The sequence below is a fragment of the Falco rusticolus genome, chromosome 3, assembly GCF_015220075.1.
Source record: "Falco rusticolus isolate bFalRus1 chromosome 3, bFalRus1.pri, whole genome shotgun sequence".
Classification (NCBI taxonomy): domain Eukaryota; kingdom Metazoa; phylum Chordata; class Aves; order Falconiformes; family Falconidae; genus Falco; species Falco rusticolus.
In genome coordinates this window covers 17768900-17785050 of record NC_051189.1, presented here as the reverse complement: position 1 = coordinate 17785050, position 16151 = coordinate 17768900, and the positions used below count along the sequence as shown (strand labels likewise).

General features: G+C 46.6%; 1 protein-coding gene across 1 annotated transcript; it reads right to left on the bottom strand.

The window, feature by feature from the left end:
- Positions 1–7541: 7541 nt before the first annotated feature.
- C3H8orf76 (chromosome 3 C8orf76 homolog) lies at positions 7542–15858 on the bottom strand. Its single transcript, XM_037380903.1, has 6 exons — positions 15475–15858; positions 15282–15377; positions 12722–12865; positions 11415–11929; positions 8957–9089; positions 7542–7831 (listed from the first exon to the last, which is right to left on the bottom strand). Exons 1-6 carry the CDS (start codon positions 15586–15588, stop codon positions 7625–7627), a joined length of 1209 nt encoding a protein of 402 aa, XP_037236800.1. The 5' UTR covers positions 15589–15858; the 3' UTR covers positions 7542–7624.
- Between the last annotated feature and the right edge of the window lie 293 nt (positions 15859–16151).

Genomic DNA, 16151 nt, shown 5'->3' with positions numbered 1-16151 from the left:
AGTGGGATATGGGGAGAAGTTTGTAGACCACTACCTCTGAAGTCTTCATTTTCTCAGGCCGTGACCCATGAAATCTATGAAGGAGCTCTTATTATCTCTGTGGAGCAAGGTAGTTTGCATACAGAAGTTTTAGAGAAGACAGCTAATGAGAAGTAGGTAAGGGACAAGCTAATAACCAACAGGGAGCACTGGGAGTTAAGGAGAGCAAATTTTAGCCCCAAATCAGGGATGCAGCTTGTGCTAGTCCAGACAGCAGCTGAACCTGACCATCACATGAATGGAATTTCAGTTTTGATGGAAAACAAACCTAGTTTATAATTTCAGCAACGAGTTATGCCAAAAATCCTAACAGGCCCCAAAAAGCTTGAACACTCAGTGATGAGGGAACATGTGGTTACAGGCAGCTGCAGAAATCACCTGTCAGAAAAGTCACAGTAGGATGCTGACATACCTCGTCCATCCGCTGCAAGGGAAGGGCTTGGATAAACATTGCTACCATACAATGCACCCTCAGCAAGCGGGCCAATGACACCAAGCTGAGTGGTGTAGTTGATTCACCTGAGGGAAGGGATGATGTCAAGAGGAACCTCGACAGACTGGAGGCCCAGGTAAACCTCATGAAGTTCAAAAATGCCAAGTGCAAGGTCCTGCACCTGGACTAGGTCAACCCGCAGTATCAGTACAGACTGGGTGATTAAGGGACTGGGAACAGACCTCTGGAGAAGAACTTGGGAGTACTGGTGGATGAGATATTAGACATGACCAGGCAACACGCACTTGCAGCCCAGAAAGTCAACTATATAACCAGGGCTTCATCAAAAGAAGCATGGCCAGCAGGTCAAGGGAGACCATTCTACCCCTCTACACCAATCTTCTGAGACCCTACCTGGAGTAAAGGTGTCCAGCTCAGGGAACACACAATGCAAAGGTCACTAACTGCCCTCCAGAGTGCCCTGGGGCCTCCTCTGGGCTTTGCTGGGGCCCACTGGAGGCCCCTGCTGCCCTCCAGAGATTCCCCCATTCCACAACAACCTAAAAGCCTAGGAGGAGTCACTCTGAAGAACAAATTCACTTCTGTAGACATTCTGGAGGTTTGTACAGGCTACGTCCCTTTATGCTTTTTAGTCTAGATCCCCTTCATCTTCCTCCAAAATCATCAAGAGATTGAAGTTGTAGTAGTGAGCATCGTTCCAGCTGTTGTCTTGCAGGTCGTCATCTGAATCGTCTTTGGCAAAAGTGGAGGGGAGGAGTCCTCTTGTGCTGGCCACCAGCTCTCCCACAGCCCAGCCATCTCCATCCACCTGCCCAAAGACACCAGCAGATGACCCAGCAGTTTGGGGAAGCTCTAGCTCAGCCTGCTCCCTGGGACCACCAGAAGGACCACAACTGTATCGAGCTATGAACAGCCGAAGCTTTCCCAGCCGCTGTCCCCAGAGCCTGCCGGCTGACAGACCGTTTGCCTGCTACCGGTTCTTCTGCCTCATTTGTGGGGTCCTCCTCTGACAGAGGGTAGGAGCCAGGACTGCCCTCTACCCAAGCTGACGCTGCGGGGCTCCAAAACCCATTCTCGGGCTCACTCACCTGGCCTTGAAACAGTTGCCTGGCTTGTCCGTGGTCCCTCGGGACTTACTTCAGCACTTTCTGCCGTGTCTCTCACGGCTTCCACTTTGTGCTCTGCAGCTTCCAGTAGGATTCAGAGGTGGCTGATGGCAGAATTCAGCTCCTTGGCAGTTTCTGTCAGTCACCCCTTCAAGTCAACATTTTTAGCTTGGACCTTTTCTGCCCAGCGCATCTGCCCACGGAGGTGAGAATTTTCTTGAGCCAGCCTGGTGTTTTCCTCCCTCACCTCCAGAAGCTGCACCTCTACTGCTGGCACCTTTGCCTGAGGCTGCTCACATCATATGGGCCCTCGTCATCTCCAGCCACTTGGGGCTGGAGCTCCTCAGGCACCTCCTGCGAGGCTCGGTTCTGGTGGTCCTGCACGGGCAATGCTCTGGCGTGCTCTCCTTTCTCCAGCCCTCTGCTCAGGAGATGACTTCATGCAGGCTTCCTTAGCGGAGCTTTTGGTGAGCAGAGGCACTGGAGTACACATGAGGTGCCCGATGCTCTCCTGCAGATGCCTGCACCTTTCTTTCAGCTGCGTGGTGAGGGCATCTAGCTGAGCATTTTTCTGCTGGAGCCTCGCTGCCTCCTTGCACACTTCCACAGTGCTGCTCTTCCTCAGGAGGCAGCTCTGCACCCCCAGGGCACTGCGCCGCCCCTCCAGGTGTTGCAGGGCATGCAGCAGGTGGGCGCTCTGCTCCAGCAGCCGCCCGCAGGCCCTGCCGGGGAGCACCAAGCCTTGCCCCGCAGGCTCCAGCACCTGGAGCAGAGCACCTGCCACAGCTCGCCATGCCGTCTGCTGCCCTGTGCTGCGGCTTTTGCTGGGGGGTCTCCTGTAGCGCCAAGCGGGAAGACCAAGGGTGGGCCTGCTGCTTGGCCAGCTCTCACCAGTGCTCCTCCTTCCGCTCAGGGCGGCCAGGGGCCCGAGCAAAGCCCGGAGGAGGCCCCAGGGCACTCTGGAGGGCCATTAGGGTCCTGCACGGGCGCCTGCAGAGCCCTGCAAAGGCCCCGGGGCCTTCTGGAGGGCAACTTTGCCATGTCAGAGCACCACTGCTGCTGGCAGCAATGGGGACCCTCCTGTCAGGGCCACTTGCCGCGCATGTCCTTGCCATGGGCAACAGAGAGCGGGAAGAAGCAAAACAGCGAGTGACATTGCCCAAGGGACCGTCCACACAGGCACCACTGCACGCCAGCAAAGGCTGTCTGTGGGGCACTTCGAGGCCACTGCTGCCCCTGCATTCCCACCCTGGAAGTCAGCTGACTGAACAGGCTGGGCTTGGCCAGGACTTCCCGGAGCATCCCCCCGTCCCTTCCTCAGCCCGAACTGGCCCTGCAGGTCTTTTGTCTTAGAGATGCTTCTGTTGGTGTCCTGCGAGTGATGCCCATTAATGCACTTCTGAGTGTGCAGCGTGCCACCCCGCTGCATGACTGCTAACGGAGCACAGCTTGCACGCACGTGTGCGAGTGCAACTGCTGCTCTCACACAAAGCACCCAGAGGAGCACATGCCCCGGGACGTGCCCTGTGCTTGCTGTTTATGCTCCTTGGGAGCATTTCACTGATTGCTTCTTTCACAGGCTGCCTCCAGTCACCAGGCATGTCACCTGACTGCCATGACTTTTCAAATGTGATGGAGCATGGCCTGACAACTGCATCAGCCAGTTGCCTCAGAGCTATGGTATTCACCTCCTCAGGTCCCCCTGACATACGTATGCTCAGTTTCCTCAGGTGGTCACAAACCTGATCTTATAGTGGGAGGGGATTTGTCCCCCAGTCCCTGCCTAGAGATCCATCCACTCGGGCGGTGTGGGAAGAGAAGTTGCCAGTGAAGAGCGAGGCAAAGAAACCCGAGTACCCCAGCCTTCTCCTCATCTGCTGTGACCAGTTGCTAGTTCTTCCACAGGACACTTTCTTTTTTGGTGAAAAAGAGAGCACCCTGGTCTGCCCCTGTTGTTCCTGCTAGAAAGTAAAGAGCACCAGGCATTCATCTTTACCGGACCATTGCATGTCATACTCCTCGCGTGGCCCCCTTCCATGACCCTCCCTAGGCCCGCCAGCTGCACCTCCATCCCCGGGGAGGCAATAGAACAACAGATTCTCGAAACAACTTCCAACTTGTCCTGTGAAGGTGGTGGTGATGGGGAGTAGCGAGTGGGGATTTACCATATGAGGCAATTCTGCCTTATACCAAATCACACACAGGGCAGGAAGTCAGCTTAGTCATACCAAATGAACCTCCCTGTGGCCAGTGCTCGGGGGGTGTCCCCTCCCAAGCTCTAGCTGGCCACTCATCCTAACAGAAAATTACAGTTCAAGATTTACTGAGTCCTGAAGTACCACCAATTTCTCTGGTTTCCCAGAATTTCCCCAGCAGTAAGCCCCATTTTACCTTACCTATTGAGCCCCCCATGACTGATGCTGCCCCAGTTTTAGTACCTTCCCAGGGAACAGGGATCCCACAAGGACAGTCAGGTGAACTCACCAGTACCGTCTACGTTGTATACCATCACCATGCTCAACAGGTCAGGAACTCACAGACACCCACCCAGGTTACCAAATCATTACCACAACGGATTTGATTGCATTTTTATTTTCTTGTAGTTTGTGTGCAGGTACTGGAAAGAAGGCAGATGTAGGCATTAGCTAAACCCCTTTGTTACTGCCAGCAATAAAGATGGCTCTCAGCTGGGAGCATGAGCAGGACCCCACGTTACAGCTCCCGATTCCTTATAAGCAATCTTAAGACTATTCACGTACTCATTTTTACAATGACACTGCCTGCTGATGGAAAATAAAGAATAAGTATTTTGTCTGTTTTCCTTTCCTTCCATGTGCAGCCTTTTTCTTTGTTAAACTGCCTTTATCTCAACCCGTAAGTCCTTTATTTTTTTTCATCTTATTTTCTCCTTCCCTGTCATGCTGAGGAGGGGGAGTGATAGAGCGCTTGGGTGGGCACTTGGCAGCCAGCCAGCCAGCCAAGGTCAACCCACTAGTGACAGGAGAAGTAATGGTTTTAAACTGAAAAAGGGTAGATTTAGACTGGATATAAAGAAGAAATTCTTTATGATTAGGGTGGTGTGACACTGGAACAGGTTGCCCAGCAAAGCTGTGGATGCTCCACCCCTGGCAGTGTTCAAGTCCAGGCTGGACGGGGGCCTTGAGCAACGTGACCTAGTGCAAGACATCCCTGCCCATGGTAGGGGGGTTGGACCAGATGATCTCTGAAGGTCCCTTCCAACCCAAACCATTCTATGATTCTGTTATGGAGAAAACTGTGTTAACGTCACTAGTTACAGCACCAAAATGTTCCCTCACCTCAAAGCCAGTGGCATTCAAACGCTCAGTAGCAAGACACACAATTAGACTGCATTTACTGTGTGTACACAGCAGTCATTTTCAGAACCATCAGAACCAGGATCAGAGGGTCCTTCCCAAAGTGTCTGTAACACAAGAAAACGTCAAAATAACAAAATCAAACCTTCTGTAACTGTTAACGGATTCTCACTTGCAGTTTTAATATTAAACTTTTGTTTAACTTAGAGTACTGGTGCCTGCACTAATAGCAATAATATCAGAAGAGCCAAAACATAAAGAAACCTATTATAGGCAGATGTAGAATTATGTAGAATGTAGTAGCAACGATGAGGCTCAAATGCAAGATCGAAAAACAAAGCCCCTTGTGAGATATGATCAGAAACAGAAAACTGGAGCTAGAAGCAGCATGCCAGAAAAGTGAGGGGCAGGCCAAAAAAGGAGGAATTGAAGTAGCTGAGATGCAAGATAGCTGGGCACAAGTGGGACAAAAGAATAGCCCCAGTGCAATAAACACTGGTTATTTGGAACACTAACTGCGACACATTCAAAACAACATTCACGTTGTTTTCTCTGCAGTAGTCAAGACCAACATTTTTACTTTATTGTTATGTTTGTGAAAATACTGCCTGTTCTTAAGAACTGCCACTTGCCTTCCACTCCCGGAGCCAGTGGGGAGTTAACTGTTCTGTTCCCAGCCTAACACACAACCTCAATTCAAACAATCTGCACACACACCAAAAAGTTTCCAAATCACCTTGGCTAGCTGCTGTGTATTTTGGACATCTCAGTCACAAAATGACAACGTTTGGCAAGTATTTGATTTGTTGCTACAACAGATCCAATGCTATTTCCACCTTCTGAACTGTGGAGCCAAATCAGCTGACAAGTTCCCATTCAGTATCTGTACAGACCTGGATCCACAAAAGCTGTACTCTGATGTCCTAGCTACTGAACCTACTCAAGGGCTGTGGCAAAACAAATTATAGCCTTTTTATGTGGCTACTAGTGATCTAAAGTTTAAGAAGAAACCGGGAGAAGTCCCTGTTCCATTTTTTTGCTGACATGTTTGGCATTAAGCTTTCCACATTTTCTGTGTCTCTACTGTAAAACATTCTACTCTTGATGCAAACTTTGTAATTAATTAACAGCACATTATGGACAGTCTCTACTTAAAACTTATGACACCAGTTAGTCTTAAAAGCATCCCCAGCCCATCAGGAGGGCTTCACTACCATCCAAATATAGTGCTCTATACACACACACAAATTTCCACCTAGCAAAGCACATGCATGACTAAACCAAATATTCTGTAATACATTATGAGTGCATTAATGCTTACCCAAGTATACTTGTCAAGTCATCACCTTTCATAACAAGCTGACCAGGATGTGGTTTAATTGCATTAAGTCACCAAACTATCAAAGATAATCTGACATGGCTGAAGGTGATATTCTATTTTTCCGGAGAGGTTTCACAGGCAGCTTAGCAGAGGGCTGTATCATACCAAGCGTTAGCGACAGGTTCCCTAACCACTGTCTTAAAGCTTTAAAATTCAACTAAAAGTAGCAGATACAAAGTGCTCACATGTCTTGAATTACCATTCAATTATGAGTTAAAGTTTCAGTACACTTTAGTACTTCAGAAAGAAAACACAGGAAAACATGAAGGCACAGAAAATTATGACTAAGAGATTCCTGGTTTTAAACTATATCCATTAAAAACCACTATTACAAAAAGCCACAAAGAATTTAAGTCACACAGTTTAAGAGAAGATGGGAGAAGAGCACACCTTGTTTGCCTCAAATGTAAATTATTTCAAGCAAAAGAAACTACAGGATAATGTCTGCCTTTTTCTGTAGAAGCCCAAAGCATGTAGCATCGATGCTGCAGAAAGTAAAGCAAAGTGATATCATTATCAACTGAAAGCATAACATAAGGAGCTGTATCATGCAGAAACAACGCTGCCAGTTCTCACAAAAGCAAAGATCTTCTTCCTTGCAAGGTTTTACAAAGGATACGATCTGACTGAACTCTCCTCAGTACATATAAACAACTCTGACAGTTTTTCTCCTCCCTCGTCTAAGCACACTGAAGACTACAGCTAGTTCTATGCCTGCAAAAAACACAGCTTTGAAGAAAGAAAACCTCCTTACAGTTCAAAGTTAAATATTTACTTAAGATTTTTTCCTTAAACGTGGAACTATTCTTACTCACAATTTCTCAGCATAAATATATTTAAGATTTCTTGCTACTCCTCTGAACAGGAAATCACTACAATGTCAATTAGTCAAGAAATGCTAAAAAAATGAGTTAAGAAAATGGCTAATTCCATGGCTCTAACTGCAACAATACAGAATTTGATACCAAGAAACTTTCAAACTGGACATTGTAAAGGAAGCCTTCCACCCCACCAGCATCGCAGGCCTCAAAAAATCACGGGCACTTCAAGCACAACATGATGAGGTTTATGACAGAAAGCTACTTCTGAAAGCTGAACTGAAAGCTCAGTTTTATAGTGGATTCCTTGTTATTTTAAATACGAATCCGCAAACAAAGAAAATGATGACAGGTTAGGAGTTTAAATACAGAGATTTATATCTATTCTTAAAAGATATACAACAAGAATTCTTTAAAAATGTAATATGAAGTTTATTGCATACACCATTCCACAATCATTTGGAGATATGAGAATAAATACAACAAAACCTTTAAGTTACTGATGGTGGGAGATATATATCTGAACAGAATTGTCTGTTGAAGTGACATAAATGATCTTGGAGATTACTGAACCATTTGTTTTCAAATTCTGTGGCTGATGCAGTTACCAATGATGACAGTGCTGAAGGGCCTATGCACTTTACCTCACCTTGAAATTCCTCCTTCAGTTTTTCTGGTATAATATCCTGCCCCATAACCTGCAAACAGAGTAAGAAAGAAGATGGGAGAAAACAGCAAATGTGACATTAATAACGGATTTTAACAAGAAAAGCCCTTGACACATGAACCACATGCCATCCAGGAGAAGTTTCCAAGTCATGATCAAGCTGTCTGCCTGTTGCAGTCTGCAATAAACACTGAGAACAAAGAGCCCAAGCTTCACAGCCGCACAACCCTGCCCAGCTTCTGGCTGCGCTTGTACAGAGGGATTTTTATTCTTGGAGTAGCAGTGGAAATTTCAACGCCAACTTTGCATTCAGTGCTCACCTTGCAACAGCACCAACACCGATCTACTCCTGAGGGGGTGTGAGACCAACTGAAGCAAAGACAGAAGTTTCCTCTCTCAACTTTTTCAAAACCTGAGATAGTCTGCATCCTACTGCCCTCTTATGGATGAAGCTCCACAAGACTGCCTGCCAACCCGGCAGAGGCTTGGCTTTCACCAACTTACGGACAGCAAAGCTAAAATCTCACTGGCTTCCTTTTGTTCCTTAAGATGTAAGTCCGAAACTCTATAAATAGCATTAAAAATGCTTCATCTCTATAAAGAAAGCCATGCAGCGTTACTCACCTCCTTTGTATTTCTTTAAAACTAGAACCCAGTACACCAAACAGAACAAAGAAATAATGTAAAAGGATGTCTCTGGCTTTTTTCTGAAAAATGTTTAATACTTTTTCTGGAAGCGATTAATACTGCTGTGGCCATCAAAGTAATATCCACTTCTATTTCATACTTGTGATTCACTTTGAGGCATCTAAAATTCCCGAGATAAAAATCTGCATCCCAGGAAATAAACACCGATGATGCATCTGCAAACACAAGTCCAGTGAGAAACTTGGAACCCTGAACATTCCCAAAAGGAGAATCTCAGCAGAACAGATACACCTGCATGACACAAGCCAGCACTACATATGCATCACTGTCAGCTCCAGATAACACGCTACCGCGGCAACCCGCCCCAACTAATTTACTGTGCTTCCTGGCACAGTTCATTAGCTCAGAGGAGTGTCATGCTTACAGGACGTTGTGCCTGAACTGGCTCAGGTACCTCAACCAGTCTTTGTATAGCTGAGAACTTGCACACTATGAAACAACCCCTTACCTTGGTCATCAACAGCAAGGAATTTTCACGGAAACCAAGTTGTGCCACTTTGTCGTCAATTTCTTTTTGTCCTTTTCTGTTATTCTCTAGCACGAAGGACGACTGTTGCAACTGGGTAAGCTGAAGTAAAAGCCTGAAATTAAAGAGGCAGTTAAAACAAGGCACAGCTGGCAAAAGAGTAAGTCAGCAAACCTAAAATCAACCAAAATGTAATACTTTAAACCAGTTCTTCCTGAGTTTTGCCGACTGCAAAAAAATTAATACATCCGTATCAATCTACTATGGGTATGGTATATCCATGTTATGACAGAAGTACTGAGAGGTACTTTTGAAAGGCAACATGCCAAGTATCTCTGGTTGCTCTGTGCAAATGTTCTTCTCCCCATGTATTTGTCACACAATTCAAAGTGCGGATCTACTAGCATTAACTGCAGTACATCAGGTGTCCCACATCCTTAAGGCCTAACCAGACAGCAGCACATTTTTACCTATGGCAGTGATTATCTTTGTAACCTAAAAAGCCAGAAATCTGGGGTGTGGGGGGTGTGGGGTGTGGGTGTTAGACAAATATCAAACAAAAAAATCCTCCCCACACAGGCCAACCCTGGAATAGTTTCTAAAATCTTTCATCACAGTTTTATGTTCAAGGCAGTGCCCCAGAGGTCACCACCATGATCCTGTGAAGGTTAGGTGTCATGCTCACAACATGGCTTCACGTCACAGAGGGACTCTATCAGCAACGGCTCGAGCGATGGTAGTTTCCAGAGTCTTCCTCACACAAGGATTGTAAAACACGTCAGCAGAGAAAATATCTAAGTATATTCAACCAAGAGATTTAGCAGTATCGTTACTGAAACTATGTTTAATTTAAGCTTTATGCATAAAGAATGACAATTTTTTTAACACATTTACTAAAGTTACATGAAGCAGGTGTTATAATAAAGGTGTGTGGTTTTATGAAGAGAACACTTAAGATGGAAGTTTTTGTTTGAACATTATAAACAACATCTGCAAATCTAGGAGAACAAACCATTTATAAATTCAGTGAAGTTTTGACTGGGAAATTCAAAATAAAAATGGAAAACATTTTTAATTTGTAAAACATTTTTGTTTCAAAATGTTCATCAACGTAACGTAAGAAAGAAAGAAATCTCAATGAAAATTAAACAAAAAATCATTTGTCCAATTTTCTTTTTTGTTGGCAAAACTACAAGAGTCAATTATTCATGATGCTTTAACACAGAATGTTATTTCCTACAAATCCCAATACTAAAATACTTTTCCAGGTGCAATTTACCCTGCACATATGTTTATGCAACACCCACACCTCACTTAAAATCCAAAACCTGAAAACATTAGATAACCTATTTAATACATAAGCCCTGGGCACAGGAGAAGCTTACCCTGGACAAGTGTATCTGCAAATATAAACCACAGTAAGACTTTGTGAAGCTGTGGAGCCAAGCGACGAAATCCCACACTTTATAATTGTCTTAATGCTGAACCATATACACCAGAACAAGCAACACAGATTATTTTAATATGAATGTAGCTTTGAATATTCAATATCAGTATTATCTATTAACTTCTCCCAAGTAGTAATTAAAGTCACCATCTCTTAGTCTGAGTACGGTTAAAAGCTACTATATCTTTTTTATATTTCTTAAATCTTGCCCTAACAGGACAGTTACAAAGTGTTCTCTGTAAACATTTGTGGAAGTTCATTAAATGGCTTTAAATACGTTCAGTGACTCATACATTACTGAGAGGCAAGACAGGGGGAAAAAAAATCCAAGACTATTTCAACAAACCCAGTTCCTAATTATGTCTTTGAAAGATTATGTTTTGGGGATTTTTGTTGTGCACAAGACATTTAGGAAGAGAGGGAAGAAAAGGAAAGAGCATTTTAATGCAGCCCTGTCAATCAGTTGTCTGTCACAGAGTTAATTTTTCAACCTCATCCATTATGCAGGGGGTATTATAAAATACATTTTTGCTGAAGCATGAGGCTTCAAGCAAATAAGACAGGTGGCAGACGCAAAAGGAAGACTGGCTACTTTTCCCCTTGGGGCACTTCTGCTGCGGTACCTTTAATACCGAACCAGGAAAAAAACCATGCTCCAACAGAAGCATTTGTTGAAGAACAAGTCCTTTTGTATATAATTACTGGAAAAGATTTATATAATAAGGTCATTAAAAAACGCTTTACTTCTCAACAGTGCATGACACTGGTTTACTCTTTCCACTCAGATTTAGGTTGTTCACAGCTACCATGCTAATGGATTTTGCTTTTTAGATCTGAAGCAATAGCAGGGTGCTTCTAAGTTAGCATGGCCAATGTTGAAACAAACATTTAAATTGAAAATGTAAACTGAAAATATGAAGGCTGAGAAAAACACGCTTTAAACTGTTCTCAATTTAGAGAAGTTAACGTTATTCTGAGAATATGTTTAGTTACCTTGCTCTAATAAATGAGGCACATGCCTTTATCCCAACTTTTTTTGACATGTTCTGCTCCCAGGACTCAGAAACTGCGTGTTTCCCTTCGTCTGTCTTTTCTGATTCTTCTGAAGCGCAGAGTTCTTTCACAGCTTGGCTGCTGCTACAAGTCACTGCATTCTGCCCCTTTGTTTCTGTAGCAAGGCTGGACCGAGGGCCTTCTTTCTGGCTGTCTGAACTGTGAAGCTGCAAATTAATCTCTCTTGCAGTTGGTGTTTTGAAACTACTATCACTGACACTAACCTCTTCAGACTGATTTAGATTTGTTTCTGGAATGACTAATGGAGAAAAACTTTGTAAAAGGCCCATATAAGCTTCAGCAAGTAACTTCCAGTACCAAGGGTTGAAAGGATGTAAGCAGATCAGCTGCTGCAGACACGTGATCTTTTTTTCTACGTTTTCCAGACCCTGGTAAATTGCGAACTGCAGGCTGAGAACCGTCATTAAGTGATCTGTGTTAGTAGCACCATTTCTCTAGAAACAAAAGGTAACAGATTAAAAACCAGAGTAGAACAGAATCATACTTTAGAGTCTAAAAAAATGTCTCCCTGAATAATGACACACAAATACCAGTAACGGTAATTAAATTGTACAAAACTGTGCTCTTAATTTTAAATGATACAACATGATTCAGATCATACATGATCAAGCCGACAGCATTCCCTCTAGCTGCCTTGTTCCAGTCTGAAAGGCAAGAAGGCCCCGAATACTGTCATTTGCTTATTTGCCTTCAGAGTTCTATACAGCTGCATACTTCTTTGCAGTATGAGCACCTTTTATATAAAATGAACAGCAGCAGCCAAATTCTAGCAAACTTCAGAGCCTCTAGATTTTTTCCTTTATGGGAAAAACTCAATTAGCGGTTAGATACTGCTTGGTGGCAGTTTGGCAGCAAGTATATGGCTATAAATAGGGAGTTTTGAACCATCACTTTTATAGTGGAAAGATTTAAGCACTCATTTATCCCCTTTCTTATCATTCCTATTACATTACATTAATTCTGCCTAGCAGAGCATGATATTTAGTCCCTTCCAGGACTACCAGCCTCCCTGCACAGGGAGCTCATTGTGGTACAGGGTGTTCTGATTTCTAAAGAGTGATTATATCTGCAGTGACAGTTACCCTCTGTTTACCAAATACTCTGAGCACTGAACATCCTAAAAGATTATACACAGGAAGATTATTTTTCCAGAAAACAGTCCATATAAAAGAACTACTGACAATATTTTAATGTTCAAAACTTAAAAGAAAGATTGCATTATGTACCATTTTTTCTGCAATATCCAGAGCTTCCTTGTGCCTTCCTAAGCGAGATAAACACCGAGCCTGGCCCTCCTGGACATCTCGTCTCATTGCAATGTTACTGGCAGGTAAGAGTAGCAAGCAGTTTGAGTATTCACACAGGGCTTTCTAGTAGTGTCGACAAAAAGAAAAGCCAAACAAAACAGTGAGATATTTTCGTTTAAAAGCAAGGCTGACAGCATGTTTTGTTTATGACTACAGTCACAAAGGGAATTCAGGAGCTAAAGTCCACATTTTCATTTCCCCAGACTCAGCTACCACCTATGCCAGCAACAGACAAGGGCCCTGGTACTACACAGCCAAACCTAGATGGTGATGAGCAACCCGAGTCCTAACTTGTGTTTAAGCCCTGGCACAGGATTCACTACACATCTGTCCACCTCACCCCCACCAGGCTTGACCCAGAAGGGATCATCTACCAGCCTGAGTAATATGGGACACAAGGTATCTTTCCCGCAGCCATCAACTCAATAATCAGAGCACTCAACCTAAATTTGAGGAACCTTGTTTCAAATCCATGACATTCTCTATGGGAAGGCTTGAACCTGCAAATACCTCACCTCACATGAATAACCAGCAAGTCATAGAATACCATAAGGAAGGTGAATTGCCGTAGCTCCTGCAGGGTGGTTCTAATTTGCATTAAATAATTCAATATTAATTGGGCAAAGGAAAAGGACGAGAACAAGCAACACTTCTGTAGCTCACTCAGGGCACTCACCAGGACTCCAATTAACATTTAAATACATTAAATTAAGTATTCAGTGAAGCTAAGACTGCGGTCTTGGTTCCTCCCCCTTTGTGTAAGTGCGCAGACCGGAAGACTGAAGAGCAATGCTCATTCTCCCATCTTTCAAAATTGATATTTAATTATTCCTTGCAAACTTGAACGGTTCTAACAGAAAGAGCTTCCAGGTGACAGACCCTAAATACTTCCTAGTAAAATGGCTGAAATCTTTTTCTTCCCTGTTGTTAAGTTTGCATCCCTTCTCAAGTGAAAGGGGGAGCTCCCCTCTGCCCAGCGAGTGCAGCAGCCACTGGTGAAAACAGATCAGAGGTCTGCAGGACACCCCTGTTTGCCTTGTTACGTGACAAAGGTATATAACCTGGCAAGGATCAGGCATTATGAATCCCAAGCAGATTCTACAGTCACCTATATCCTAAAAATGAGCACAGCTTAGATCTCTGCTGTCCTTGGCATTTCCTATCAAGTGGCCTAGGCTGACATAAAAAAGTATTCACAACAAATTAAGAGATTACTTCCCCCTTTTACTTATTTCCAGCCCTCTTTCTAAGGTCGGTGCTCTCAAATCTGTAATTTTATGTGCAGACTAGTTCTGGTTCTGTCACAGTGTCTGTTCTTCCTGAGGGTCAGCAGCCATGTCTGACCACAGCCTGAGGCATCTTTCTTTTTAGCACACACTTATGAATCCCTTCAGGGCGTCTCAGCTGAGACTGGAAAGCATCTGTCGGATATAGACAAGGCAGCAGCAGCTGTGGAATAACATTAAAAAGGAGATTTCAAAGCTAACTGAGGTACAAGATCCATAAATCCAATGGGCAAGGCGAAAGGTGTGGAGTCAAAAGTCAGCCTGAGGGCTCTGAAATCAGGGAGCCTGTAATGCAAACAACAGCCCAGAGTAAGAAGCTATTACAATTGAAACATGGGCTGAAGCTGCCCATTTCAATGAGGAAACAAGGTAACAAAAGACTGGATCCTGCAACTAGGACTACAGAGGCAGGAGAGCATCCATGATCAGGAATATGGCTCAGGAAGTAGGCAGTGAGGGCTGGGTCTAGGACTACAGCAGGCAGGGACAGAAATGAGGAACATAAACACACCCCAAAGGCACAACCAGTCATAAAGAGTGAGGGGAAGCTGCAGAGGTGGGGCAATTAACGACGAGGCTCGTAAGCCAACCATCAGGAGACTGACAACTGCAGACAGCTTTCACCTGACAGCTCGGAGAAAGGTGAGCGGCAGCCAGGTGGGTGCCAGGATTTGACAGCCTTTGTGGGACAGGGTATTATCTCCAGGAGAAGAGAAATCGACATGCTTAACCCTGGCTGACTGTGACTTCCATGGCCACAAATACCAGCTCTGCTCACTACTGAACTGCTCGGACGTGCAAGCCTGATTTGGATCTGCGCCGGGCGCAGAGCGGTATTTCTGGCCAGTTTACCCTGACTTCACATGGATTCCTGGAAAGACGACATGTGGCTGGGGGAGCTTGCCAGAACACAGGTTACTCACGGTGGCCTGACCGCAGCTCAGCCAGCAAGGCCGGCTCTTCACCGGGTCACCGCGGCTGCCCGTGGGGCTGTCAGGCTTTCAGCACAAACGAGGGGCCATCGCGCTGGACATCACCACCCCGCACACTCCAGTCACCCCCAGGCTGTGGCTCGGCTTTTATGGGAATACACGTGCACATTCACTCGGCCCACCGGGGACTACAGGATCCCCCTGCTTTACAGCCCCACACCTGCCGCGGCCCAGGGCCCAGGCGCCAGGCCGTGGAAATACCTCAAACTCCCGCCGCCGGTAGGCCCAGTCCGCCCGGAACTTGCTGGCCGTCAGCCCGCCGTCGCCTTCCCCGCCGTCCGCCTCGCCGCAAAACCACTGCGGGCACAGCACAAACGCGTCAGGGGGGCTGAGGCCGGCCCCCGCCTCACCCCTCCGGCCGCTCCGGCCGCCCCCGCCGCCCCCCGCTCCTCACGCAAGGCTCGCAGCGCTTGGCGCCGCTCGGCAGCGCGGCCCCGCCGCCCGGGTCCCGCTCCCGGCTCGGGGCGAAGAGGGAGTCCTCGAACTGCCAGCCCCCCAGCGGCTCCATCCCGCCGCTCCGCCCGCGGCGGCAGCGCGCCCCCTGCCGGGCCGCTCCTCCGGTAGCCCACCGAGGCCGGCGGCGAGCCGCCGGAGAGCACCGTCAGCGGCGGCGCGGGCTAGAGCGGAGGCGGCGGGCGGCGGCCATCTTAGGTGGGGCGCGGCGCGCGGCCCGCCGGGAGCTGTAGGCCCGGCCCGGCTCCCTCCGCGGCTGCCCGCTGGGCGCCTGAGGCGCGGCGGCGGTGTGGCGGTGTCTCGTGGCCGCTGCAAGGGCTGGGGGCAGAGGGCCGGGTGGTCCCTCCGCCAAACCTAGGCCGGGGCGCTGACTGGAAGCGGTGGCGGGCCGGGTGCCGCCGGCCTTGCCAGCGCCGCGGGACCCGCCTCAGGGGAGCCGGCGGCTGCGCCTTGCTGCCGTTTGCCCGCTGGCCTGGGGAGGTGGGTCCTAGACGGCTCGCACCTCCTCGGCCCTGGCCCTGGGAATGGAAGTTTTGTAAGATCTTGTAATGAATACTTGAACCTAAGTGTCCCGTGCTTTGATAAATTAATTGCATCATTGTGGAGTTGTTCTGTTAG